A 27,946-nucleotide genomic window follows, 5' to 3' on the forward strand; every position below is an offset into this window, starting at 1 on the left:
TCCTCGTGACTATCTTCTGTCTTCCTATAGTCCTCACATAGCCCTATTCCCAGACATCTGGAGGTAATTGATGAAGGATGGGACCCCAAAGTCAGAAGGTTTGTATTTATTTCCAAACAGACTTATTTTAATAAACTGTTTATCATGTTTGAATTAGGTATTTTAAAAAAAGCATTGAATGAAGACTTACCATGTACCAAGCATTATGCTAAGCACTTTAAAGAAAATTATCTCCTTTATTCTTTGTAACCTAAATAGAAAAGCAAAGTTCACAAAGGACATGTAATTTACTCAAGGTAACAATGACAGTCAGAGATGGAGCTAGGACCCAAATTCAGTGCTGCCTGACCCCAAATGCACCCCTCCCTCCTTAGCTCCTGTATTATGTTATAATTCCTCCCTGATTCTAGTTGATTGTTCTTTTTGCTTAGTAATTCACCATCTGGTAGCTATCACACGCTGGTGTTAATTGGTGCTAATTTTCTGATGATGGCCAAGTGACTATACTTGGATTTTAAAGTGGAGAAAGCTATGATTAAGGTGCAAGACATGAGGTTAAAGTCACCACTTTCCCCACTTACTGTGTGTGATTTTGAGTAAGCTACTTAACCTCTATGAGCCTTAATTTCCTCATTTGTAAGATGAGGATAATACCCATGTCACAAGAACTTTTGAGGGGATTAAGCAGATAATGTTGAAATGTTTTGTAAGTGGAAAAAACACTCTGTAAATGTGTAACATTGATTCTAAAACAGTGTAAGGATTGGCATAAATTGCAGTTTTCAGAGCTAAAGTTCAGTAGAGAAAGGGAGGCATGCCACTTATTTAGAACAGACACCAGAGGTCTTTTAGGTAAGTAACGCTTTAAAATTCTGGAAGTTATATCTGTTTGCTGGTTGATTCACATTGTAGTGGTTATTGCAGATTGGTGTTGATCATAACAAGTAGCAAGTTGCTGCAGGGGATAGAAGAGGGAGGAGATGATTTTGCTTGTCCAGCATAAAGGCAGATCTAGAGAAACCCAGGAGACAATAGATAACTGACAGTCCTACTCTCTGACAAGTTGGCTCGACTATATCCAGAGTGCTCTGCAGTTCAGTATAAAACCGTTGCTTTAAAAGGTTTACAGGGCTTCCCTGGTGGCGCAGTGGTTGGGAGTCCGCCTGCCAATGCAGGGGACGCGGGTTCGTGCCCTGGAACGGGAAGATCCCACATGCCTGGAGTGGCTGGGCCCGTGAGCCATGGCCGCTGAGCCTGCGCGTCTGGAGCCTGTGCTCCGCAACGAGAGAGGCCACAGCAGTGAGAAGCCCGCGTACCGCAAAAAAAAAAAAAAAAAAAAAAAAAAGGTTTACAGACAAAATGGACCACATTCAACAAAGAGCAACTGATGGTTAGGAGACTCAAAATCATGTTACTGAAGAGATGAAGGAAGAGAACTGAAAATGCTTAGTTTAGGCAAAAAAGAGACATGGAACCTTCATGGTCTACTTTAGCAGTTTGCAAATCTGGCTGTCCGTTAGAATCACAGACCCCAAGCCTCTCCCCTCAAAATTCTGATATAGCAAGGCTGTGGTGGAGCCCAGAATCCTTTTTTTTAAAAAAAAAAAGCTCTCCTCTAATTCTTATGATCGGTTACCATGAGTCTAGATGAGGCTTAAGGAAGATTTGCCTTAGGGTGATGTCAATAGGATGATGTAAGGGAGGGGAAAAAAAACTACAGACAACAGACAGTAAGAGCTGAAAAGATTTATCAACTGTCTGAATACGAGATTGGTGAAAAAGTTGTTACTAGAGATTAATTTGATGTTTAACACCTGGCTTGGGAGGAAAGGTGATGAATTCAGTTTTGGAAGCCTGATAGATTTCAGGTTTTAACCTAAAATTTTAGGTACATCAGTATTCCCCAAAGTATGTGCTATGGAGTATTTGTTTCATCAGAATACTACTATAGCTACTATAGTAGCTCCACAACGTGTTAATATGTTTTCCATGAAAAAATAAGAGTTCTATTGATGAATGAAACAAAATTGCTTATGGGAAACACTGAGTAAAAATGAGTCAAATGGTTGCTTCATCATAAAAATCAAGGAGTGCACAAGTCACTAATGTTCATTGTAGAGCTTCAGGAGTAGAATGTTGTATGTAGCATTTCCGAAAGTTTTTGACCACAATATCTTTTCTTAACTGAGGAACATACTGTGAGGCTAACGTTACTGATAACACACATTGGGAAATGCCAAAGTAGACAGGAAGGTATTTAAGTTTAGTATGAAGGCCAAGGTTGGATGTATAGATATCATGGATGGGATGAACTAGGCTATGAAGTGATGCCGAGACTCAGAAGAATAAGAACCAGTCATTGGGTTTGGCAATGTTAGAGAATAATTTTGGTGGAAGTAGTAGTGAAAACAAGATTGTGGAGGTTTGAGGATACAATCTCATGTTTTCAAACCACAAGCTGAAGTGGAGATAATGTGATAAAATATTTGAAGTTGGAATAATCCCAGAAAACACAGTTATCATAGTTGTGTCATTATAGTTAAAATAGGAAGATTTTTGTTGTTGTTGTTTTTTGTGGTACGCGGGTCTCTTACTGTTGTGGCCTTGGGGTGCAGGCTCAGCGGCCACGGCGCACGGGCCCAGCCGCTCCGCAGCAAGTGGGATTTTCCCGCACCGGGGCACGAACCCATGTCGCCTGCATCGGCAGGCAGATTCTCAACTGCTGCACCACCAGGGAAGCCCTAAAATAGGAATTTGAGGTTAACCCCTTATGACTGGATGGAAAGCAAACTCAAGGGAAGTTTGGTGTTTTTTTTGATAAATTGAAGAAAGTTGTAAAGTGGGATATATTTAAGGTATTAGAAATAAGGGAAAGAGATTTAAAGAACAGGTAGAATAAACTGTAGAAAAGAAGATTAACTTTTCTCCTTACCTTTCTGGGCGATAGGTAAAATAATTTATTTAGATTAATAATTGTCCATCTACGAGATACGTTTTTAATGTTCAGTTTTTTTGATCAGCTAGGCTCTTTGCTTGTGTGTGTTAAGGATGCTTGCCGTGAAGTAGGAGTTCCATACATGGCAGCTCTTATTTGTTGCTGTTGTTCCCACTCTTTGAACACTTAATGCATTGTGCCACTACCAGTGAGTAGACAAAAGAAAGGAGAGTCTAAGTCAAAACAGGTAACTGTATTTGACTTATCATTCCTATATTTCATGATCATGGATTAGCTAGTTATAACCTATGATTCCTTCTGCTATATATATATATATATATATATATATATATATATAAATTAATTAATTAATTTGGCTGCCTCGGGTCTTAGTTGCTGCACGTGGGATCTTCATTGTAGCGCATTGGCTTCTCTAGTTGCGGTGTGTGGGCTCCATAGTTGCGGCTTGCAGGCTTAGTTGCTCTGCAGCATGTGAGATCTTAGTTCCCCTACCAGGGATCGAACCTACGTCCCCTGCATTGGAAGGCAGATTCTTAACCACTGGACCACCAAGGAAGTCCCTGCTATTTATATTTTGTCTTTATTATCTTGCATTGTACTTGGAACAAACTATACTTTTGTTCATTTGTGTCTTGATTTGTTTTTTAGTGGTCATTCTAGTTGCAATTTTTTACCCTAAGGAAAGTTGGCCCTATGCTGATGGAGATTTGCACGTTGATTTGCACGTTTTACTTCTATGTGCTCACTTAAGTATCTAGTGTTAATGGCTGTTGCATGACTCATAGTCTACATAAGCATAAATTAACTCCAGTACCTCTGTGGTGTGCCCTCTTTGAGTTTGATCTGGAAGACCACCCAGAACGTGGAATTTACACAAACTGCAAAGGCCCATTCAACTTAAACTGAGCAGCACTGACCAAATTACACCCGCATCCTTCAGTATGAACCAGCTACCCATTTGCTCCTGATTGAGGTTCAAACTGTTGATCTTTAACTATAAAGGGCTTTATGGGCTGAATTATGGCTACTTTAAACAAAACCTCTTCCTTAAAATAGAGTGCTTTGCACATAGTGAGCACTCCATAAATGCTCTTGACTATGACTTAATGAAAGTTCAGATCTTCTAGTGAACTGTTCATGGTTTCCAGATTTGAAGGAAAGTGTCTTGATATTGAATCTTTGTCTTTCGTATTATTTTTGCTTGGAGGTTTAATGGAGTGTAAATTTACTGACCACACAAGACACATCTTTTTAGTGATGAATCTTTTTAATTTGCTAGCCTAGTCTGAGTAAACCATGAAATCTATGGTTTTATCATTTGATTCATGTGGCCAGAAACAATAGCTATGTAATCGAATGTTTTTAATAAGTTCACCAAGAAAGTGGCAAATGTATCATTTTTTGCTCTGGGACTGGATCTTTTATGACAAATTTTTCACTTTTTTGGTACTTAGTTCAGTGCTTCCCACAAACAACTTTATAGTAGTGTTGCACAACAATATGTGACGGGAAAATTTTTACTTCCTTATTGGGCAGAAACTTATTTTGGAAATAACGAATAGATACAAATTTAAATCATTAGAAAGGTGGGATGCTTTGTTATTTTAAATAGGAGAAATATTCTTTGTTTTAAGGGATGCCATCCAGGTCAGTAGTTCTCATCTGAATTCTCTCATCTCATCTGGAGAATTTAAGAGTACAGATTTCCAGACTAATCTGTGCTTTTTAAAAGCTTGATATAATCATACATCTTCCAGACTCATTGATTTGGGCCTAAGGAACCAGTGATTTAATATGAATTTTTGTGCCCAAATTAGGTCAAGAGACATTTTGTATCATCTCTTTTTAAGGCAGTTCTATACTTTTCTATTATAAATCATGCCTTTAGTATCTTTAAGATTTAAAAAATACAATAAAATTATACTAATCTGAGATCCTGTGTGGGACCATACTGCTTGAAACTTTCTTATTGATCCTACCAGCTCACAAGAATAAATCAGGAATTAGCAAGAAATAGTGGTAGCAGAATGACTCAGAAGCAGCAAAATCTACTCTCCTCTCATTTGCCCCCATATACTCAGTAAAGGTACTATTTTTTTAAATTAATTAATTTATTTTTTGGCTGCATTGGGTCTTTGTTGCTGTGCGCAGACTTTCTCTAGTTCCAGCGAGCAGGAGCTTCTCTTCATTGCGGTGCATGAGCTTCTCATTGCAGTGACTTCTCTTGTTGCAGAGCATGGGCTCTAGGCACACTGGCTTCAGCTGTTGTGGCACATGGGCTCAGTAGTTATGGCTCGCGGGCTCTAGAGCCCAGGCTCAGTAGTTGTGGCGCACGGGCTTAGTTGCTCCGTGGCACGTGAGATCTTCCCGGACCAGGGCTCAAACCCGTGTCCTCTGCATTGGCAGGCGGATTCTTAACCACTGTGCCACTAGGGAAATCTCCTAAGTAAAGGTACTATTAATTATCCAGTTACTTGAGCAGAAAACCCCAAGAGTCATCCCTGTTTATTCTCTTTCCCTCACCCTCCATATCTAATCTACCAACATATTTTGTGCTGTGCACTTTCAAAATATGTTCTGAATCTAACTCCTCACCACATCCACTGCTTAATCATCATCTTTATCATCTTGCACCTGAACTAACGTGATGGTCTCTCTGCTATGGTTTTTTTTCTTAATAGACTTTATTTTTGAACAGTTTTAGATTTGCAGAAAAATTGAGGAGATTGTACAGAGTTCCCATATACCCCCTTGCTTAGTTTCCCCTATTAATATCTTATATTTGTATAGTATATTTGTTATAATTTATGAACTAATATTGATACATTTTTATTAACTGGAGTCCATACTTTATTCAGATTTCCTTATTTTTCCCCTAATGTCCTTTGTCTGTTTCAGGATCCTATCAAGATACCACATAACATTCAGTCATCATGTCCCCTTAGGCTTCCCTTGACTGTAATAGTTTCTCAGACTTTCCTTATTTTTGATGACCTTTACAATTTTAAGGACTATTGGTCAGTTGTTTTGTAGGATGCCCCTCTATTGGAATTTGTCTGATGTTTCTCTCATGATTACACTGAGGTTATGGGTTTTGGCGAAGAAGATCACAGAGGTGAAGAGACAGTTTCATCACATCATTTCAAGGGTACATACTGTCAACATGACACCATTTTTAAAAAAAATATTATTTATTTATTTATTTATGGCTGTGTTGGGTCTTTGTTTCTGTGCGAGGCCTTTCTCTAGTTGTGGCAAGTGGGGGCCACTCTTCATCGCAGTGCATGGGCCTCTCACTATCGTGGCCTGTCTTGTTGAGGAGCACAGCCCCCAGACCTGCAGGCTCAATAGTTGTGGCTCACGGGCCTAGTTGCTCCGCGGCACGTGGGATCGTCCCAGACCAGGGCTCGAACCCGTGTCCCCTGCATTAGCAGGCAGATTCTCAACCACTGCGCCACCAGGGAAGTCCCTACATGACACCATTTTTGATATTGAACTTGGTCACATGGCTGAGGTAGCATTTATTGGGGTTCCCCCTGTGAAGTTACTGCTTTTTTTTCCCCTTCTCATACTGTGCTCTTTGGAAGGAAGATATTATGCACAGCCCACACTAAAGGAATGGGGAGTTATGCTTCCCATCTTGAGGGCAGAGTAAATTCTTTGGAATTCTTCTGCAAGGGAGATTTGTGCCTTTTTTTCTCACTTGTTATTTAGTCAATCATGTGTTTGTATCAATATGGACTCATGGATATTTATTTTATACTTTGGGTTACAATCCAATACTACTTTATTTTGTTGCACATATTGTTCCAACTTCAGTTATTGGGAGCCTTTCAGTTGGCTCCTATGTCCCTTTCACATATCTCCATCAATGTAGGGTTTTTTGTTTGTTTGCTTGTTTATTTTTGAGCCGTTACTTACTTTCTGGCACTGCTTGATACTCTAGGCTTATCTTATATATTTCCTGTGCCAGTCCTAGAATCAGCAATTTCTCCAAGGGGCCCTGGTTCCTTTTATTAGAGAATGGTATTAAAAACCAAGACCTGGGTGCTAGGTGGATTCTCTGCTTTGGTTGTTGTTCCATTGTAGTTAATTCTTCACATAGCAGGGTGAAGATTTAAATAATTTAAATTAGATTATAATTTGTTCTTTTAAAACTCTGAGGATTTATCATTGTATCTTTAAAAATCACAACTCCTTACAATGGCTTTTTAAAAAATTAATTCATTTATTTGTTTTTATTTGTGGCTGCATTGAGTCTTTGTTGCTGCTCACGGGCTTTCTCTAGTTGTGGCGAGCAGGAGCTGCTCTTTGCTGCGGTGTGAGGGCTTCTAATTGTCATGGCTTCTCATTGCAGAGCACAGGCTCTAGGTGCATGGGTTTCAGTAGTTGTGGCACTCAAGCTTCAGTAGTTGTGGCTTGCAGGCTCTGGAGTGCAGGCTCAGTAGTTGTGGTGCAGGGGTTTAGTTGCTCTGTGGCATTTGAGATCTTCCTGGGCCAGGGATCAAACCCATGTCCCCTGCACTGGCAGGCAGATTCTTAACCACTGCACCACCAGGGAAGCCCTACAATGGCTTTTAAAGTTGTGATCTGGCCCTTGTCTACTTCTCTGACTTCCTCTCTTACCATTCTCTCTTTTATTCACTTCTTTCTAAATCCAGTCTTCTTCTCCCCTTCCTCTTTCTCTCCCCCTCCTTCTCCTTCTTCTTCTTCATGCCAACCTTGGGTTTTTGCATTGGCCCTTTCCTTTGGAATCTCCACCAAAAATTCCATTTTGCACCCCCATTGTATGTGGGCTCCTTGTCATTTTTTAGGTGTCAGCTGAAATGTCATCTCCTTCTAAAGCATATCCCTGACCACTTTATTTAAAATAGCTCCCCCAGGGCTTCCCTGGTGGTGCAGTGGTTAAGAATCCACCTGCCAATGCAGGGGACATGGTCTTTGAGCCCTGGTCCGGGAAAATCCCACATGCCATGAAGCAACTAAGCCCATGCACCACAACTACTGAGCCCGCATGCCACAACTGCTGAAGCCCATGCACCTAGAGCCCGTGCTCTGCAACAAGAGAAGCCACTGCAATGAGAAGCCCACGTGCTGCAGTGAAGAGTAGCATTCTTTCACGTGTTTGTTGGCAATCTGTATATCTTCTTTGGAGAAATGTCTATTTAGTTCTGCCCATTTTTGGATTGGGTTGTTTGTTTCTTGACATTGAACTGCATGAGCTGCTTGTATATTTTGGAGATTAATCCTTTGTCAGTTGCTTCATTTGCAAATATTTTCTCCTATTCTGAGGGTTGTCTTTTCATCTTGTTTATGGTTTCCTTCACTGTGCAAAAGCTTTCAAGTTTCATTAGGTCCCATTTGTTTATTTTTGTTTTTATTTCCATTTCTCTAGGAGGTGGGTCAAAAAGGATCTTGCTATAATGTATGTCATATAGTGTTCTGCCTATGTTTTCCTCTAAGAGTTTTGTAGTGTCTGGCCTTACATTTAGGTCTTGAATCCATTTTGAGCTTATTTTTGTGTATGGTGTTAGGGAGTGTTCTAATTTCATTCTTTTACATGTAGCTGTCCAGTTTTCCAGCACCACTTATTGAAGAAGGCTGTCTTTGCTCCATTGTATATTCTTGGCTCCTTTATCAAAAATCAGGTAACCATATGTGCATGGGTTTATCTCTAGCCTTTCTATCCTGTTCCATTGACCTATATTTCTGTTTTGTGCCAGTACCATACTGTCTTGATTACTGTAGCTTTGTAGTATAGTCTGAAGTCAGGGAGCCTGATTCCTCCAACTCCATTGTTCTTTCTCAAGATTGCTTTGGCTATTTGGGGTCTTTTGTGTTTCCATACAAATTGTGAAATTTTTTGTTCTAGTTCTGTGAAAAATGCCAGTGGTAGTTTGATGAGGATTGCATTGAATCTGTAGATTGCTTTGGGTAGTATAGTCATTTTCACAATGTTGATTCTTCCAATCCAAGAACATGGTATATCTCTCCATCTGTTTGTATCATCTTTAATTTCTTTTATCAGTGTCTTATAGTTTTGTGCATACAGGTCTTTTGTCTCCTTAGGTAGGTTTATTCCTAGGTATTTTATTCTTTTGTTGCAATGGTAAATGAGAGTGTTTCCTTAATTTCTCTTTCAGATTTTTCATCATTAATGTATAGGAATGCAAGAGATTTATTTTGTATCCTGCTACTTTACCAAGTTCATTGATTAGCTCTACTAGTCTTCTGGTAGCATCTTTAGGGTTCTCTATGTATAGTATCATGTCATCTACAAACAGTGACAGCTTTACTTCTTGTTTTCTGATTTGGATTCCTTTTATTTATTTTTCGTTTCTGATTGCTATGGCTAAAACTTCCAAAACTATGTTGAATAATAGTGGTGAGAGTGGACAACCTTGTCTTGTTCCTGATCTTAGAGGAAGTTTTTCACCATTGAGAATGATGTTGGCTGTGGGTTTGTCATATATGGCCTTTATTATGTTGAGGTAAGTTCCCCCTATGCCTACTTTCTGGAGGGTTTTTATCATAAATCGGTGTTGAATTTTGTCGAAAGCTTTTTCTGCATCTATTGAGATGATCATATGGTTTTTCTCCTTCAATTTGTTAATATGTTTTTTCACATTGATGGATTTTCATATATTGAAGAATCCTTGCATTCCTCATTCTTTTTCTGATTACAACCTAGAGTAGAAATGAAAACTTCCAGGCAAAATAAGAAAAGAAATATTATATGTAAAACTGATATAGAGCAGTAAATGTTACTACCTCCCAAGTCTGCCTCATCCCCCAGAGGGCATGTGACAAGTACGTATATAACATAAGTGTTAAAGGACCAAGCAAAACCATTGGAAACATTTTCCCACAGCAGTATGAAGATACAAAGAGCCCATTGATCACAGTCTTAGGCTGTGCCAGCTGGTGGTCTCTACTAATCTGCAGAAGCAGCTGCCCAATGGTCAAAATGCAGGTAAAGCACTTTGGCAGAATATGGTTAAAAATATTAAGGGAGAATAGAGAAATCAAACATATTTTGTACCTAAAATGGGTTAAAGTGTATGAAAGCTGTAGACATTTTTATTTCCAGCTAATTTCTAGGTTTTTGGCTTTTATTGGAGGTCTGAGGTTGCTAAATATCTGACTGAAGAAGAAATGATATGTAGCAGTTTGCTAGGGCTGCCATAACAAACTACCATAGACAGTGTCTTAACCAACTGAAATTTATTGTCTCACAGTTCTGGAGGCTGGAAGTCTGAGGTCAAGGTGTCAGAGGGTTGGGTTCTTCTGAGGCCTCTCTCCTTGACTTGTGGATGGCTCTCTTCTCTCTGTGTCCTCACATGGTCTTCCCTCTGTGTGTGTCTGTGTCCTAATTTCCTTTTCTCAAAAGAACGCCAGTCATATTGGATTAGGGCCCACTTGAATGACTTCATTTTAACTTAATTACTTCTTTAAAAACCTTATTTCCAAATACAGTCACATTCTGAGTTACTAGGGGTTACAACTTCAGCATATGAAGTTTGGGAGGACACAATTCAACTCCTAACGTGAAAGTATACTCTATTCTCCTCAACCCTGTTTTCTTTAGTGTTTTGAATTTATTCTCAATAGCTAGAGAATCTTTACTTTAAAAGCTTTATTCTCTCTAAGAGTTATATACACAAGAAACAATTAAATTATTTTAAAGGAAACATATGATTAAGTACTATAAATCATACAGACAGGAAATGATATTGAAAATCAAAGAAGGCAGTTATCAGTATGACCTAGAGGAAATTGTAGAACCTGGAAAGCCAATAATGGTCTTAACAATGACCTATTTTTTCAGTCTTATTTATCTGTAGGTTCAAGTTCTACAGATGCCAATTTTTATCATCTCATATTCACTTTTCCTCTGCTCTCTCCTTTCCCCTTTTCCTTTTCTTTATTCTTGGGAACTGTAGAAAAATTTAGATAGCTTACCTCTCCGTGGAGTAGGCTGTATGGAGCAGCATTGATTTATTTCAAATGTCTCATTTTACTAATGAGAAAAATGCAGCTCACAAGTTAAATGACTTGTCCTGGTTGCTGAACTAGAATCCAGGTCTCCTGATTGTTATTCCAGTATGCTCTCAAGTGCACTGTGCAACTATTTTAGTTAGAGAATGTTTTATTTGTCTTTTAAGGACAAATGAGACTGCTTTTCTGTATTGTGTAATTGGGTCATTTATATTATTTTCCAATAGTGTTCCCTCTTAAATATTTCCAGTTTCTTCAGTTATTTTTATTGCTGTTCCCTCATTTTTTACTGCATGGTTTTTGACACTCGTATTAAAATTGCACCCCAAGTAAGATATCAATCAGAGTAATACATTCTTTCTTTTTATAATATAGTGGTATTTTTTTTACTTGCTAAAATATTGCTAGTTGTACTTGTAGTCATAAACTTTATTTAATATTATTGCTTAGATAAAACCTACCTTTTATTCAGCTTCTAATATATGCCAGGACCTGACTTACACACTTTACAGTATCATCTCACTTAACCTACACAAAACTTTTAAAAGGTAAACATTAATCCCATTCTGTAGACAGTGAAACTAAGATGTAGAGTGTAATGAACTTCTGTAAAATCACACAGGGTAGAAAGTGGAAGACCTGGGACTGGGCTCTGGTCTGTCTGTCTCTATCGGCTGCCTTTTCCACGATTGTTACCTCAGTATTAAGTGCTTCATAGACTACATCACTGCTGCATAAAGTCTCTAGCTTATCAGGGTGGCAGTGATCCCAGTGAAAGTGCTAGGGCCTGGTTAAAAGGAGAAACAAAAACAGTACCAGTGGAAGCAGAACTGTGTCATGGGGAGCAGGAATTTATACAGGCATGTTATCTGCAGTACATTACAGTGCTCAGTGAAAGACACTGTCGATAAATGAAGAATTGTAGCTGCGTCCTGGTAACTGAACTTGAAGGTTCTCATTGATAGGCTCATGTAAAATATCTTCAAGCAATTTAGGAGGGACTTTGCTGCTGTTCTGCTAATGATTATCATCTTGACTTCTGAATTTCTGGTTTTTTAATTTATATTTTTCAGTTAAAAAAAATTAAGCATGCAGTTAATGGGTATCTTTTATTTGTATCTTTTCTTCGTTTTTAGTTGTGGTAGCTAACATGTCTTTAAACATTTAAATTCATTTTGTTTTCTTTCTGCATATTTTTCTGTCTTTTGTATTTATAGCATCATTATTATCAAAATATAACATAGAGGCCTAAGTTTTAAGCACAATAGGTAGATAGTTCATAACCTAGTACTGCTATGGTAACAATATCAGTTAGAATATGTTGGTTTAAAAGTAACAGAAATACCCAAGAGAGTGTGGCCTAACAATGCCAGACTTGACTTTCTAACTCAGTGGGAATTTTAGAGAAAGGCTGTTCTGGAATTGGAATGAAATTAGGGTTCCTGGTTGGCATTTCTGCTATTTTCCTGGCCTTCTCCTCATGGTTACAAGATTGCTACAGCAGTTCTAAGTATCCTTACGTAATAACTTTAAAGGCAGGAAACAGGGAGAGTGTAGGAGAAGGGCCTTCTCCCTAAATCACCCCTGTCCTTTTCATGAGGAAAAACCTTCCCAAAAAGTACCCCCAGCAGACTTCCCTGTACCTCTCACTGCTCAGAGCGGGGTTCCATCCCTGTCCTTGAACCAGTCACTGACAAAGGAGATTAGGATTGCCACAGATGGCTTAGCCTAATAATGATTCATTCCTAGGGTGGACGCATTTTTCGCACCCTTCAAAAATTGCAATTCTGTTATCAGAGAAAAGGGAGACTGGCCATTACATACACAACAGATAGTGTCTGCCACAATTATTGAAATCTTTTAGTATGATCAAATAACTACGTGAACAAATGTAGAATTGCAACTCTGATGAGTGCAAAGGAGTGACTGGTGCTATAAAAGTATAAACTCAAGGGATTTAATCTAGTCTGGCTACTCTTCTTCAAAGAACTGATAATTAAGCTAATAATGGAGAAAGTTTTAGAAGTTAAGTAGGCAAAGGGGTTAAGGGATACTGGAGTGGGTGAGGGAGAGGAAGAGAGAGCATTCCAAGGAGAGGAAGTGTATTATGTTTATGTAACTGAAAGAAGGTGCATAAATATTCACTGCCATTATTACTAGCCTCTGGTCTGATGAAAGCCTTTGAATTACTTGTAGGGGTAAGAAGAAATTCTTAGACTTATAAATAGGATCCTGAAATATTGGAATTTCTGAAAATTTTCCATACTTTAGGGGGTGACAACAGGACAGGTTATTTGACTTGGATTGTGCTAGAAAATCCTTGGTATGGAGTTGCCATATATAATACACTAATAGGCAAAAATCAGTTTGCCCCTCCTACTCTTTCCCTCTAATAATTTTTTGCAGCTACAATCTTTAGTTGACATCAATTAAAAATAATAAGAACAGCATCCTCACTTTTCCACATGTTGTCTGAAACCTTTTGGAACATTGACTTCATTAACGTGTAGTTCATACTTACATGGGTCCCATTTAACTTTTTTCAATACAGTTGAAAGTAAGCAAAAAAGCAGTGTTCTCTGAGACTTTGTGGATTCCTCATAAGAGACAATAAAATTTTAAAAATAATAAAATTTTTAAAAACTTGACTTCAATATACATAGAACTTTCATAAACACTAGGTTATTTCCTATAAATAGAGAACAGTAGTTTTGTAAGCTTGTTCAGGACTATAGAGCTCTAACCAATGACTAAAACTGCCCTCTTTTGAAAATCTGAAACTTTATTATCAAAAGAATACATATGTTATATATTTTAATTATTTAAAAAATAATAATGATACTTAAATTTTCCTAGCATCTACGCTTTATGGTTTTAAAATTCATAAAAACTTTCCAGGTTTAAAAATTTTTAAGTTTTTGTTTAAGCCTTTTTTTAATGTGGCACTACTGTTACAACTGTTCTCACAAGACTCCAAAATAATAATGGCTTAAACATAGTAGCAGTTTGGGATTGATATGGTGCTACTCGTGTGTGTGTACCATCAGCCAAAGGCTGGTGCTCTACTATCAGCTTCTCTCTCATGATCTAAGAATGGCTACTTCAGCTCCTGGAATCACATTTGCATTCCAGCCAGTGGGAAGAGGGGAAGGGTGCAGACATTTGCTTCAAAGGCATAAATCATAATGCTTCTCCTTGCATTCTTTTGGCAAGAACTTAGTCACACGATCAAAACTAGCTACAAGAGAAGTGGGAAATATTGTGAAAAAATTGTCTTACCTCAGCAGCCATGTACCCATCTAAAACTCAGAGATTCTATTTCCAAAATAAAAAAGGGGAGAATGGATATTGGAAAATAGTAACAGTCTGGGCTATATTCACCATCTTTTGGCGATTGCCAAAAGAACTGGTTGAATAGCTTTAAGCTTAGATGTTAAGTATATAATGAAGGAGTAAAATGGTTGTCTGTGGAGACACAATTATATTTATGGACCTCATACCCCGTACAACCTTACTTTATACATCTTTATATTCCTACCATCCAGCATGGTATATTAATAAAAATAAGCGCATAAGAAATGTATTTGGAATGAATGAATGAACATCCCTTTTTGTCTTTCTTGTATAATATGTATTGTGTGAATTCTTTTTTCATACTTGCCATTTCTTTGTCCTATCTATAATTTATTTACTTTCTTAAAGAGGATTTATGAGTAGAGATGGTCAGAGTCCATAGTATAATAGAGGAGTACTTTGTGTCTCTGTGTATGTAAAATTTAATAGAAATCTAAATTAACTTATACCATAGGACCAGTTTTCTCAACCCCTAAAACTGACAGTATTAACTTCTATTATTATGTTTTAATTATTATTAGACTAGTTGTGGCTTTTGAAGATTCAGTACTGTGTCTAAGAATTCTGAAAATATTCTTTTTTTAAAACTGATACCTAATGTCATTAATTAGTTTGTGAAGATGTTTTCTCTGCACATTATGTGTATATTTTACATTTTGACCAGCTATCTTTGGAAGAGATAAGATGGTCTGGGGATTAACAGTTTTCTGATATGATTTTTCATCTCTCAAAAGAGGCATTTTATAGAGCTTTTGGTCATTATATCTGGTTTTTGGCTCTCTGTTAATTTACAGATCCATTTGTTCATGTGTTAACTCCTGCTACACATTTTTAATAACTCTTAAACACCAGATGCTGTGCCCAGTGCTGGGAACATGAAGATGGGTGAGACCTTGCATGCACCCTGCTGGGCTTAGTGTCAGTGCCACATGGTGTGGGGATTGCTGTGCCAGGCCCACACTGTGGAGTAACTGAAGGCGAGCAAGGAGCTCTAGGAGGCGAGGGGGCCAGGCAAGTTGCTGCCAGGATTGAGGCAAGTCTGTGGAGTCAGAGTTTGTCAGTGATGAGCTGGGAGAAGTGTGTCTAGGCTGTGAAATTGTTAACACAAGTTCGTGTGCCGGACACACAGTGAGGCCAAAACAACGGAAACGTCGGAGTTTGGAGCAGAGAAAGGTTTATTGCAAGGCCATGCAAAGAGACAAGGTGGCTCATGCCCTGAAAAGCCTCCAGCTCCCCCAAGCGTTTTGGCAAAGCATTCTTTTTTTTTTTTTTTTTTTTGTGGTACGCGGGCCTCTCACTGTTGTGGCCTCTCCCGCTGCGGAGCACAGGCTCCGGACGCGCAGGCTCAGTGGCCGTGGCTCACGGGCCCAGCCGCTCCGCGGCATGTGGGATCTTCCCGGACCGGGGCACGAACCGGTGTCCCCTGCATTGGCAGGCGGACTCTCAACCACTGCGCCACCAGGGAAGCCCAGCATTCTTTTTTTTTAAACATCATTATCGGAGTATAATTGCTTTACAAGTTGTGTTAGTTTCTGCTGTATAACAAAGTGAATCAGCTATATGTATACATATATCCCCATATCCCTTCCCTCTTGCATCTCCCTCCCACCCTCCCTATCCCACCCCTCTAGGATTTAAAGGCTGGGAGAGGAGGAGTGTGTGATCAGCTTGTACGCAGTTCTCTGATTGGCTGATGGTGAGGCAGCAGGGTGGTGTCACAGGGGTTAACATTATCAGTCCTTAGGCTCCAGGAGGCCTGGGGCTGTGTGCTCATGGTCATCAAGTAGTTCTTCCATTTGGTGGAAATGTGCCTCATATACTATTATCTAGGTACTTCAGAGTGGAGCTAAAGCAGAGGATATGGGGGAAGGCCTGTCCTGGGAAGGCCCCATAGGGTCCTGCTTGGTTACAAAATACCATGGCAATAGTTTGATTTGGTGAGAGTGAAGGCTACAGTTTAGAGGGCAGAAAGAAGCGGAAACAAAGAGGGAAGAGCAAAATGCTTTTCCTATTCTTCCGTATTCCTGGTCAGAGAATTCTTAATTCAAACCTTCCTGTGAGAGTGGGGAGCTGGGAGCACCTAGAAGCAAGAGGTTGGCCCTTGGGCCTGACTGTTATAGTCTAGATGGACTTGGAACTCAGGAGCCTGGCTGGTGGGGACAGGCAATGGGGGATGGGTAGGAGTACAGAGCCTCTGACAGAAATGAAAGAGCCCTCCCCCAATAAAGAAGAAAAGAAAGGAGGTGTTTCTCTTATGGATTCCATAGCCACTGGAAGAGAAGGCTGAGGGAGGCTTCTCCTCCTCTTATCTCACTTGGCCTAGTTGCCATTGCCCCTGAATTTCCCCAGACTGAATAAGTCTTTCAGTGGAAGATGAAGTTAATTTAAAATTTGCACTATTCTCAGTTACTTGGTATCAATAGTTTTACACACAGTTTTCATTGTTTTTGTTATCAGGTATATCTGTCAAGGTAGGTTAGTATACTTTTCTAACAGTTTATTGCCTTGACTTGTAACTTTTAAATCATTAGCTGTATTATATCCCTATTTGTCCTTTTGCCAAGGCCCTGCAAATGGGGCCAAGCCTGGTAGTAAGTCACCATGTAAAAAGCTATGTCTTACTATGGGTCACAGACAAAAACGTTTAAAATCCACTGACCTAGGAACACCAAGTTCACAGTCCTCTGCGTGGCATATGAGGGGCCTACCGTGATCTGGCTCTCCACCCACACCACTAATCCCCTCTCTAATCCACCTCTAAACTGTACATACTCTCAATATGGGATGCATCTGTCTTCTTTTCTGTTCTGTTTCATTTTTTAAAAAAATACTAGTTGCAATCCACTAAATTAATTTTATAATCCACTGATGGGTCAACTTGTGACCCAAGTTTGGAAGAACTCTGCTCTAGTTGTTGGAGTGGTGACAATGTGATCAGATAAGTGTTTTGGAAACGTCTGGCAGCTGATTAGAGGGTGGGTCGAAAGGGAGTGGGGGATACGGGTTATGAGATTATTGAGCCAAAGATAGGCCTAAGATGGTAAGACTGGGGATAGAGAGGAGGGGATGGTGGTAGAGTCAGCAGGTCTGGTTGACAGTTTAGATATTGAGGGTGCAGAAGAAAACTAGAATAACATCATAATTTCTGACTTAATAGGGAGTCTATAGCAGGAGAGTTATATTTGCGGGAAAGGAAAATGAATTCAGTTCAGTACTTGTGGCATTTGAGGTCACAGTGTGACATTCAGGTAGGATTTTAGTTGGAGAAAGGCTTAGTAAATTAGGGACTATAACAGGGCTGTTGGCTTTAGCATTAGGAAGCCACTGAGAAAACTTAGCAGGGACAGATCTTAGTGGTTCAAAGAGTGAATATGTTGGGAGGTCAGGAAAGGAAGATGTGCAATATAGAATATAGTCTTTCCTTTCAATAAACTTGCTTGTAAAGCCAGGAAGAAAGAGAGATGAAAAGAGTAGGACACAGATTTGAAGGAGGGTTTTAATTAATTCTGGAGCACTTCTGTACAGAAGGGAGGAGGACCTTGGGGATACGCAGATATTGAAGATACAACTAGAGGAAGGGGTAACTAATCCAACCTGGTTTCAGGGGAGATGAGAGAGTGCACTTTAGGATGTAAATGCAGGGAATCTCAGGCAGAAGGAAGAGCATCTCTTATACAGCTGAGAGGGAGATAAGGATGTCTGTGGAGGCAGGGGTTTCCCTTTATAGACATGTGTTGAGTACAAGCACCAGGCACTGTGTAGGCGCCGTGGCTACAGACATTAGTAAGGCAGAGTCCAGTGGGGATGATAGGCTAGGAAACCAGCAGGACAACGCATGGTAAGTGTCGTTTAAAGTTATGCTCAGGGATGCTGGAAACAAAGAAGAGGGCATGAGGCCAGGCTTTCCAGAACAGGAGAGGACAAAAAGTGAAAATAGGTTTGCACCTGAAATAGGAGTCAGGGACACCTAAGGACTGAAAAGAGGACTATGGCAGGACCAGGGTCTGAGACAAATATGAACTGGATTACAGTGGTGGCTGTTGATAACCGTGGTCGTAATAATAAGTTTTCTGTTTTTATGATTATTGACTTGGTTTGAGCATCAGCTGAAACTTTATTTGGGAATACTTGAGAAAATGAATTTTTATGTCAAAGGAAGCTGTCTCTTGCTTATCCTTTGCTCTTCCTCCTTTGATGACTTCTCTTGAAGCTAATTTAGGTAAAGAAAGCCACCGCTTCCAAAAGTGCTTTGGTACCCTGGCATAATTTCAAAGAAATCTCCTTTCCCACTTAGTTAACTACATTTCCCGAGGAAAAAAAAAAAAAAAAAAAAAAACTTCTCTGTCAATGTAACATCCTTTAACAGGACTCCTGCTGGTCGGTTCTTGTCTCTTGCTGTGGCAGCTGTGAACATATATACTATTGATTGTTAACGTGTGATATAAATCCGACTGGAGCATGCCCACTAATTGGTTTGAGAGCCAGATATAGACAATGCTGTCTTATAGTAGCTTGTGTAGATAGGCCTAGTCATAGGGTTAATTCTGCTTGACAGCACATCAGCAGCATCTTGAGAGTAATTACCCAACAGAAGTTTTCCCACAGCCGGACTGAGAGCTTCAAAGGCTTCTGAATTTACAACCAGTATTAACCTATATCTGAAACATAATGTTCCCACAAGGGCTCACATTTTTTTCTCCTGCTTATTAAATGTATGGGGTTACTAGGTTCATTTACTCTGTGAAGAACTTAGTGAAAAATTACTTGCTGTTGAATAATAAGTAAAGAGGATAATTTTAAATTTGAGTTTTTTATTGCTTTATTATATTACTGAAACAAGTTAATCTGTAAAGATGGGTGCTTTTTTTAACATAATATATTCTCTTTCTCTCAAAAACAAGCTAAAAAGTTAATATCTTTTCCATACTGCACTATCTCTGTGGATATGTACATGTTTAGAGGACCTAAGGTTATGCATGCATTTAAAATGGTTAAAATAAATATGTATTTACATCTTAAAAAGCTGTCTTACTTGTTGATGCATGTACTGAAACCTAAAACTATTGCATCTTTTTTTCCCCTCATAAAATCAGTTATTGTCTAACAAGCAGTTTTTATATCATAAAAAATTTCTTTCTCTTTGCAGGTCAGAAACCAAATTTGACTCTGGTTCAGGTATGTTTACATTCATAATGTTATTCTGAGTATATTTTATTTACATTATTCTCTGAGGAGTAATGCATCAGATCAAGAACCATTTTGATTTTAAACAGACTATGCAGTCTCTTTTCAAAACATGAACCCCACCTCAAAGCAGGGCTGTTGGCTGCTTGTGGCTGCTTGGAATCATAACTTGGGGTGGTGTTCACGTTGGGATTCTCGATAGCTCTGAAATAAGTATTAAATGCTCTGTATCTGCAGAGCTTCATTTTAAAAGCAAAGGAGGGGGTTGTACCTACTCATGGCTAAAAATAGAATATTATTCTCTCACTGGACAAAGCATCCTGGGTAATTTAAAAATTCTCTGCAAGTGACTTGTCATCACATACGGGTAACAGATACATTTAATCCAGCAAACTGCAGAGGGTTTTAGCCAATAGAAATAGATATTTGTCTATGACTTACTAATTTTTAAAAATTTGTTTTGTTGGGGAGGTGGGTGATGGAAAATGAAGGTCACCTTAAGCCATTATTTTGTATCTATCAAGACAGTCTCACAAACAGTGGCGTATCAGCCTCATTAGATGTTTTCTTCTCATTAAGCATGAATATAGCTATATAATCCTTACATTTGACTGTGTCTTTGTGTCACTCGCTGAGATGTACGTGCTTCATAGTTTCTGACGGTGTTTGCAATTAAAGCACAAAAACTACCTCATGTTCAGTACGAAGGAATTACGCCCTTTAGTGAACTGTTATAGATAAATAAACATTAATTTTCAATTTCAGGAGAAAATAGTTTGCAGAAAATATATAACTTATTGAATTTAAAAGTAACATTCTTACTCTGGTTTGAGTTCCATTATGTTTTAACTTAAAAGTTTTCGTTTATTATTTCACAAAGGGACCAAAGACTATGTGTTCTTTTTGATAGTGGTGTTAAGGAGCCAACATGCTTTTCTTCTTCAAAACCTGTACCTCTCTTTTGAATTTCTCCAACTCAGTGAGACCCTTTAAATATGAAGTCTGTACATTTGAGTTAACAATTTCACCTAATTTGAGGACTGTAATTCCAGAAATCTTTCCATTCTGTGTGCTCATGGGCTTCTGAATCACATGTGACAGTGGTAGCATAAGTTAAACATTTCTGGTTTACAATGTTGATGATATGGAGACTAAAGTCATGATGGCATTGTATCTACTATTTGACTTTTTTATTGATTCATAGGAGGCGACTCAAAATGGTGTAAAAAGTCTTTGTCATTTTTTAATAGTTAAAATATTTAAATATTATAAGAGATAAATGAAAAAATTGAGAATGAATTTTTATATAAAATTGCATATCTTTTTACCATTGCCAGTCAGTCATCAAATATTTATTAAAAAATCCACTTTGTTATGATCAGATTCCTTAAACATCAAGTCAAATACTGGTTTTAGCCTACAGGATCTGGAATATAGCTTTTAAAAATGAAAAAGTCTACTAAGTTCATTTCGGAGGTAAAACCTGGAAATAGTGTATAAAACTGAAATATTAGGCAGCTGTTGTCAAAGTTAGAAAATTTATGTTAAATTTTCAAAAGCAAATTAAAGTGTGCTGCTAAATTCCCATAGTGAGAGTTAGTATTTATCATGAAAATAGTTATAACATCTGTATAGGCACACATCTTTCACTCTTGTGACCAAAACTTTTGTTCATGATTCTTATTTTTTCCAAGTCCTAATTTTTTAGAATGTCTTTCATGGACAACATCTGCATGTCTTTGAAAACTACAAAGTTTTGTGCTCTGAAAAATCTGGGGAATACTGATTAAAAGTTTATTTATTCTTTTAATTTTGAATCTAAATATGTTGTGGAAATAATTCAGATGGTTTCAAATTAAGAATCAGGTAATTCTTTTTTCTTATAAATTCTTTTAGCTTAATATCAAATGAGGGAATCATGACAAAGGAAGTTAGAAATGTATTCTTTGGCATTCTATATCATGCAAATTTTGGTTAGAAATGAGGTAGCATATTGGAACAATTAAATGTATGACTTTAATAGGTTCAGGTTCTCTATTGTTCATCAAATACAGAAAGTAAACTAGCTCTGTTTAATGTTGTATACAACTGTAACAGTGTTCCTGACAAAGTAAAATTTTTAAATGAAGGAAGATGCTGATCTTACTAAGAAAAAAAAAAAAACCTTAGAAAAATAAATACTATGGTCAATGACTAGCCATAAAGGAAAGAATTTCAAAGTAAATATATATATATGTATATATATATATTTTTTTCAAGTAAAGAGCCCAACTTATACAGAGCTTACTGCACATTGCAGTTTGCAGTTTGTGTAAATGAGTTTCAGGCTGTGGAGTGAGATTCAGGAGGAAGGAAGGAAAGTTTTCATTGTCAGCATATGGTAAAAAATGTCAGCTATTGAATATATACCAAAATGATCAACCTAGAAAGTGATTTAATTTTTTTCTTATCAAAATTGTATTGATTTTTTTCTACAAAAGCAAATTCACAACTTCTTTGCATTTTTTTAAAGTTTCAAAAAAATTTATAATGAAAAATTTCAACTATACATAAAAGTACAGGGTGTAGTAAATGAGCACCAACCCATTCATTATCTAGATTTTACCGTTATCAATAATTTGCCATTTGTTTCAGTTTTCTTTTTCTGCTTTAATTATCTTAAAGTGAAATACATACATTTCACGTGATTTTTAAAACCTGAAAATTATAGATTGTGTTGATTTATTGAAACAGATCATTTTTTTTGAGGTTTTTATTTCTCTCAGAAATTTGAGTCACATACAAATTCTTATGAAAAGGATCTTGACATTACCATGTCCAGATTCAGTTAGAGATATTGAATGTTCTATTCATGTGATGAAGGTTAAAAATAACTTTAATCAGAAGATGCTGAATTAATTCCAATCTGAGAACCCCAGAATTGTCCTATCCTCAAGATTAATTTGATGAAAATTTTAGCTGCCTTCTAGCTGTGTTCTCTATGTACTGAGTTGTAGCCTGATTAAGTTCCGTTTCTGTTGATTTATAACTCAATCACCTAAAGGTTTCAGCTTTGTCAACTGAGAACAATCAGCCTACCTTCTTTCTAAAGGAGTTTTAAGGGTTCCATTTTAATACCGTTTCCTAGCTGATGTACTAATGTTGCTTGCCTATGATCCTGTGTAGTTGGTGATTTTACTAATAGAGTAAAACAGACTTCCTTTTATGTTCAGAAGTAGCAAGAAGCTGTGCTCTTCTCCCCACCTCCCAAGAAGGGAAGTTAGTTGATGCTGGAGGAAGCAGAGCATTGAGTTTAATGTAGTGATTAAACATGAAAGCCATATATCAAATCTCAGGAGAAACATGCTTTTGAAAGAGGGAGAGAACTGTAGAGCATATTGCATGATAGGCTATGTAAACAGAGCCCTGGAGGTCAGTGTGTGGATGCAAACCAATTAAATAAAGAACTTAGTGGCTTTGCTTTCTATCATCTGGATGGGAAGGATCACAAGTTAACATGCATACGGTTGAAGTGTAAACTTTGCTTGAATAAGCTGGGCACCTTTGGAAACTTCATTAACTCTTTCAACTCACTACTGAGGTTGGTCGGGTTTTGTTTTGTGTGTTGTTGTTGGTTTTTAGAAATTTAACCAAAGCCCTTCGAAAGTTAAAATAAAACCCAAAATATATGCTGTCTTGGCCCTTCTGTACATACCGGTCAGCAAAGGTGCTAGTGAAGAGTAGAATGGAAGACAAAGCGAAGAATGAATTGCTGAAAAGACCAGAGTTGGCTGTGTAGTCAAATTTCAAGGAAGTGTACATGTCTTTTAAAAACAACCCATTTGGAAAAACAGAGCTCTCTCAGAATAACTGATAAAAGATGTTTTTCTCGTATCCTGAATTCTGGGTATAAGGAAAAGATATAGCTGGAATTTACTAGTCACTATATAACATCAGGATATTGTTATTTCTGTTCTATTAAAATAGAATAGTTTTCTGACCAAGAAGAACATGAAGCCTATAAGTTAAAAACTGTATGTTAAGGACTGCCCAGAGTCTAATTCTGTGGTCCTAACCTTCTCAGGCAATGTTTGGGTGAGAACATGAAATACCAAGTTAAATGGTATAGTTTCATGGTCCATAAACATTCAAAACAAAGATTTTTTTTTTTTTTCTGTAGAGTCATGTTGGCTGAGAAAGTGAATGAGCTTATGTTTAGTGCTTGTTGATTCTGGGCTGCTTGGAATAGCAGTACTAAGGAAATGGGCTCATAGAACACAGCAACTCAAAGGTATAAGATTTCATGAAAGCAAATTATGGAGGATTAAGAAACCTAATGAGCGTAGTTTAGTGTGGAGAGTGGAGGAGAGAGCTCACTATTAAATAAAGCCCAAGAGTGTACAAGGTTAGGAGATCCTAAAAGGCACGATAATAAAAGGCACAACAGAATATAATTATCCTGAAAGGAAAAAAAAAAAGAAAAGAAAAAGAAAAAACTCCAAGGAACAAAAAGCAGCTAGTGTCTAAGATCTGTAGTTGAAAAGGAATCTACACCAGGGTAAGGAACTAAAAGAATATAATCAGTTAAAGCTTGAGGCAAAAACATATGGGTGGTGAAAAACAGAGTGGGCTGTTAATGGTGGTCACTAAGTTGAAGGGAAATGGGGAATTTGAACATAGTAGAACTAGAGTTTTGAAAGCTTATTAGCAAATGAGACCATCTGCCTAACATAGTAAGCCTTTCTCAAGAAATATTAATAAGGAAAACATTTTCAGATCTTAGAAATCTGAGAATATGTTGACAGTACTTTTTAGCTCCTACCAATCAATTTTGTTATTTTAAAATTTCTTATTTTTAAAGATCTCATAACAATGAAGAACCAGGAAATAAAATATAAATCTCTATAAGAGTATTGAAATCTGTCTTTGGGCATCCTTCATTAATAAGAAAATATTGGGCTTCCCTGGTGGTGCAGTGGTTAAGAATCCACCTGCCAATACAGGGGAAACGGGTTCAAGCCTTGGTCTGAGAAGATTCCACATGCCGCAGAGCAGCTAAGCCTGTGCGCCACAACTACTGAGCCCGTGTGCTACAAGTACTGAAGCCTGCGCGCCTAGAGCCCGTGCTCCACAACGAGAGGAGCCACTGTAATGAGAGGCCCGCGCACCACAACCAAGAGTAGCCCCCGCTCAGCACAACTATAGAAAGCCTGAGCCCAGCAATGAAGACCCAATGCAGCCAAAAATAAATAAATAAAATAAATTAATTTTTTAAAAAAGAAAATATTGACTGTTCATCTATTCATTCATTCAACATACATTTACCAGGCATACTCTATGCCTGATGCTGAGGCTATAGCTATGAACGGGAGGGGATACAATTCCTTCTCTCATAGAATCTTACAGCTGGTTGGTCTATTATACAAATTCACGTGGATTTCTTTGCATATTTAGCTGAGAAAGGCTAACAAGGTTAAATTTGGATCCAGATGGTGAGTTAAAGAACTCTTGATATTTAAATATAAGCTAATATATTTTAAGTTTTGACAAATTCACCTTTCTTTATTCAAACCACATCACTGTTCTACTTTAAAGAGAACACTTTTAAGAGAACAGCCTAATAATGCTAATGGCTGGTGTTTAGTTTTTCTATAGCTTTTAATAAGGAGTGACATTTCATATTTGATTATCATTAACAGAGATTAACTTAGAAGAGAACAATGACAAATGTTTGTGGATACTATTCTCTTCACTTTTATTTATTTTTTTTAATTCATTCTTTTACTGGATCCTATTCAAGGTTGGCCTGGAAAATCAGTCAGTCTCTCCTCTATAACAATCTTATGGGATTGTTGTGTAGGAGCAAGTGGAGGGGACATAGCCCTTCATCTCCTTTTATAAACTAAGTTAAAGACCAGGAAGCAGCAAGGCATGTTGGCTAAGTACTGAGGTGCTGGAGCAGATAAATCTGAATGAAGTTTATCTTTACTTCCAATAATTTTCAATTGGTTTTCTTGGATTTCATGTATACCATTATGTCATAGACTTAAACTGTATTTTCTTTCTTTCTTATTTAGAATTAAAGCATTTATAACTATAATTTTCCTTTACTAAAGCTTTAACTGAACCCTGGAGATTTTTAAATATTGTATTTTGAATAACTGCAGTTTTGATTTTTTTTGGACATATTGATTAGGAAAGTTTTTAAATTTCCAAATTTCTGCTTGCTACTTTTGTTAGTAATTTTCAGTTTCATTGCTTGGTGGTCAAAGAATGTGACTTTACCACTTTTTAGTAAGTTTGTTGTTCATTACTTATTAGAATTTTATTTTGGGGCCTAGTGGGTATTTAATTCTTGTTACTCTTCTGTGGGTGATTTGAAAACTATATTCTCTGCAACATAAAGGGTTTGATGCATAGTTATTAGATCAACCTGATTCATTATTTTTATCATTATTTATTTGGTTTCTATTTTACCTGACAAGGACTTTGAGAGGAGAGACAATTTGTCATTCAGTGTTTTTTTACCTGAATTCTGCCTCCTTAGATATCACCATCCCTGTGTTGTCAGCTCCGTGTGGTCTATATATTCTGGTGCTAGCCATCTTGCTTAGGTCATGAATTGTACTTGTTCTCCTGTAGAGAACATTATTCCAAAGCAGTGCCCATGGAAATGAAGGCTGCTCTAATGAGAAAACTTATGTTATTCCAAATTTACATGTGAAGCAAGAGGTTGTTTTACCACTTGTGAATACACGTGCTTGCCCCTTCCCTCTTGCCCTCAACACCACCCCATAGCTTTACAAGGAAAAAAGCTCTGAGCCATCATATGATGCAAACCTTTGTTTTCTCCACTTAGCATCCTCCCCTACTCCTTCATCTGTCTGGCAAGATTCTGTTTATGTCTTAAGGCTCAGATCAAACACTGACCCCTCAATTAAATACAGTCTTCCTTAACACCCTCCCGAGTTAATCATCCCTTCCTCTGTGCAAACACTGGACCTTGTATTTACATTTACTGTAGCATTTATTATCTGCTATAATTATTTGTGTGGGTCCCTCTTCCTCTTCAAGCCTGTGAGTTTCTTGAAGGCAAGAATCATGTTTTATTCACCTTTATAACCTTCGTATCCAGTGTGAAATAGTAAACAAAAATTCAGTGAGGTTGGGAGTCTTTGTTCTGTTCTCCAATTGTGATTGAAATGCTTAACTAATGACCAAAGAATTATTCTCCCCTCCCTTAGTGTAGAGTTGTTGCTGGGAAGTGGCTACTCGGCCAGAGATTACAATTTCCAGCTCTTTTGCATCTGTGTGGGGACATATGACTAATTCTCCCAGTGGAGGATGTGTCATTTCTGGGCTAAGCGGATTAAGTATCCAATATGCCTTCCCACAGCTCACTTCCCCTTCTGAGGTTACATCAGAGGTACATGTTGAACATGATGGCATCATAATACGGAAGGGGTCTTGGTTCCTGAGTCATACTTGGAAGAGATCCACTCAGGAGAGCTCTTCATCCAAGAACATCTTCATTGGCCTTTATGTAGAGGGAAATAAACTTTTATTATAATAGGCCACTGAGATTTTGACATTGTTTATGAGGGCAGCTAATGTTACATAGCCTGACTAGCTCAGTGCCTAGAATACTCCCTGGCAATAGTTGGTACTCGTTGATTACTGTTGGACAAATGATAAAATTTATGGCTAGGGATTACATTATCTAACCTAAAGGTGATCCTCTAAGCTAATGATCATACAAGTATAGTAGGTTCATAATATAGTATATTATGTTCTGTATAATCACTGGGCCTATCAGTTAGTGTTTGTCACAATAACAAAGTGTAAAAGGACACCTTAAAAAGCAGTGACTTAAAACAACAATATTTTTGCTCACATGTCCATGAGTGGGAGTGGGCTTGGGTGGGAGTTGGTTGACATTAGCTAGTCACAGGTTGGGTTCAGGTCTGCTCCACAAGTCTTGTCATTGATGATAAAAGGTAACAAGGCAAGCCCAACTATGCAAGCATATTTCAAGCCTCTGCAACATCCTCTGCTAGCAGATCTGCATCATAGCTAGATCTGCTAGCATCCCATTGGCCAAGCAAGTTGCATGTCCAAGCCAAAAGTAAAGGAGTAGAAAGAGCTCTTTCCTTCCCACCTGTCATGCAGGTGTCTTCTGTCTTCCCTCTAGTGGGCAGAACTGCCGACTCACATGGTAATGGGTATGGAGATAGGGAGGGGAGAGGAATAGGAGCCAAAAATGGAATCTACTGCATTAGAACATTATGTCCTCAGATCAGTTATTTAGTAAAAATATGTATAGAGTTAGAATGATTATATTTTTAAGTGGATCCTATTCCTTCTATATAATTGCATTATTTGGTAACCTAAGTTCAGATGTGATATTAATGGATATATGATGAAAATGTTTGTATAATGCTTTACCATTTAAAAAGTATTTTAATTAATCAAATT

The 27,946-nt window shown here is 37.8% G+C and overlaps 1 protein-coding gene across 1 annotated transcript in view; it reads left to right on the forward strand.

The window, feature by feature from the left end:
* MSRB3 (methionine sulfoxide reductase B3) overlaps positions 1–27,946 on the forward strand; it is a 167,973-nt gene that overhangs the window by 66,860 nt on the left and 73,167 nt on the right. The window contains exon 5 of the mRNA XM_067009691.1: positions 19,455–19,483. Coding sequence (XP_066865792.1) covers positions 19,455–19,483 — 29 coding nt within the window. The remainder of the gene's footprint in view (positions 1–19,454; positions 19,484–27,946) is intronic.

The sequence above is a fragment of the Kogia breviceps genome, chromosome 12 (genome assembly GCF_026419965.1).
Source record: "Kogia breviceps isolate mKogBre1 chromosome 12, mKogBre1 haplotype 1, whole genome shotgun sequence".
NCBI classification, from domain to species: Eukaryota; Metazoa; Chordata; class Mammalia; order Artiodactyla; family Physeteridae; genus Kogia; species Kogia breviceps.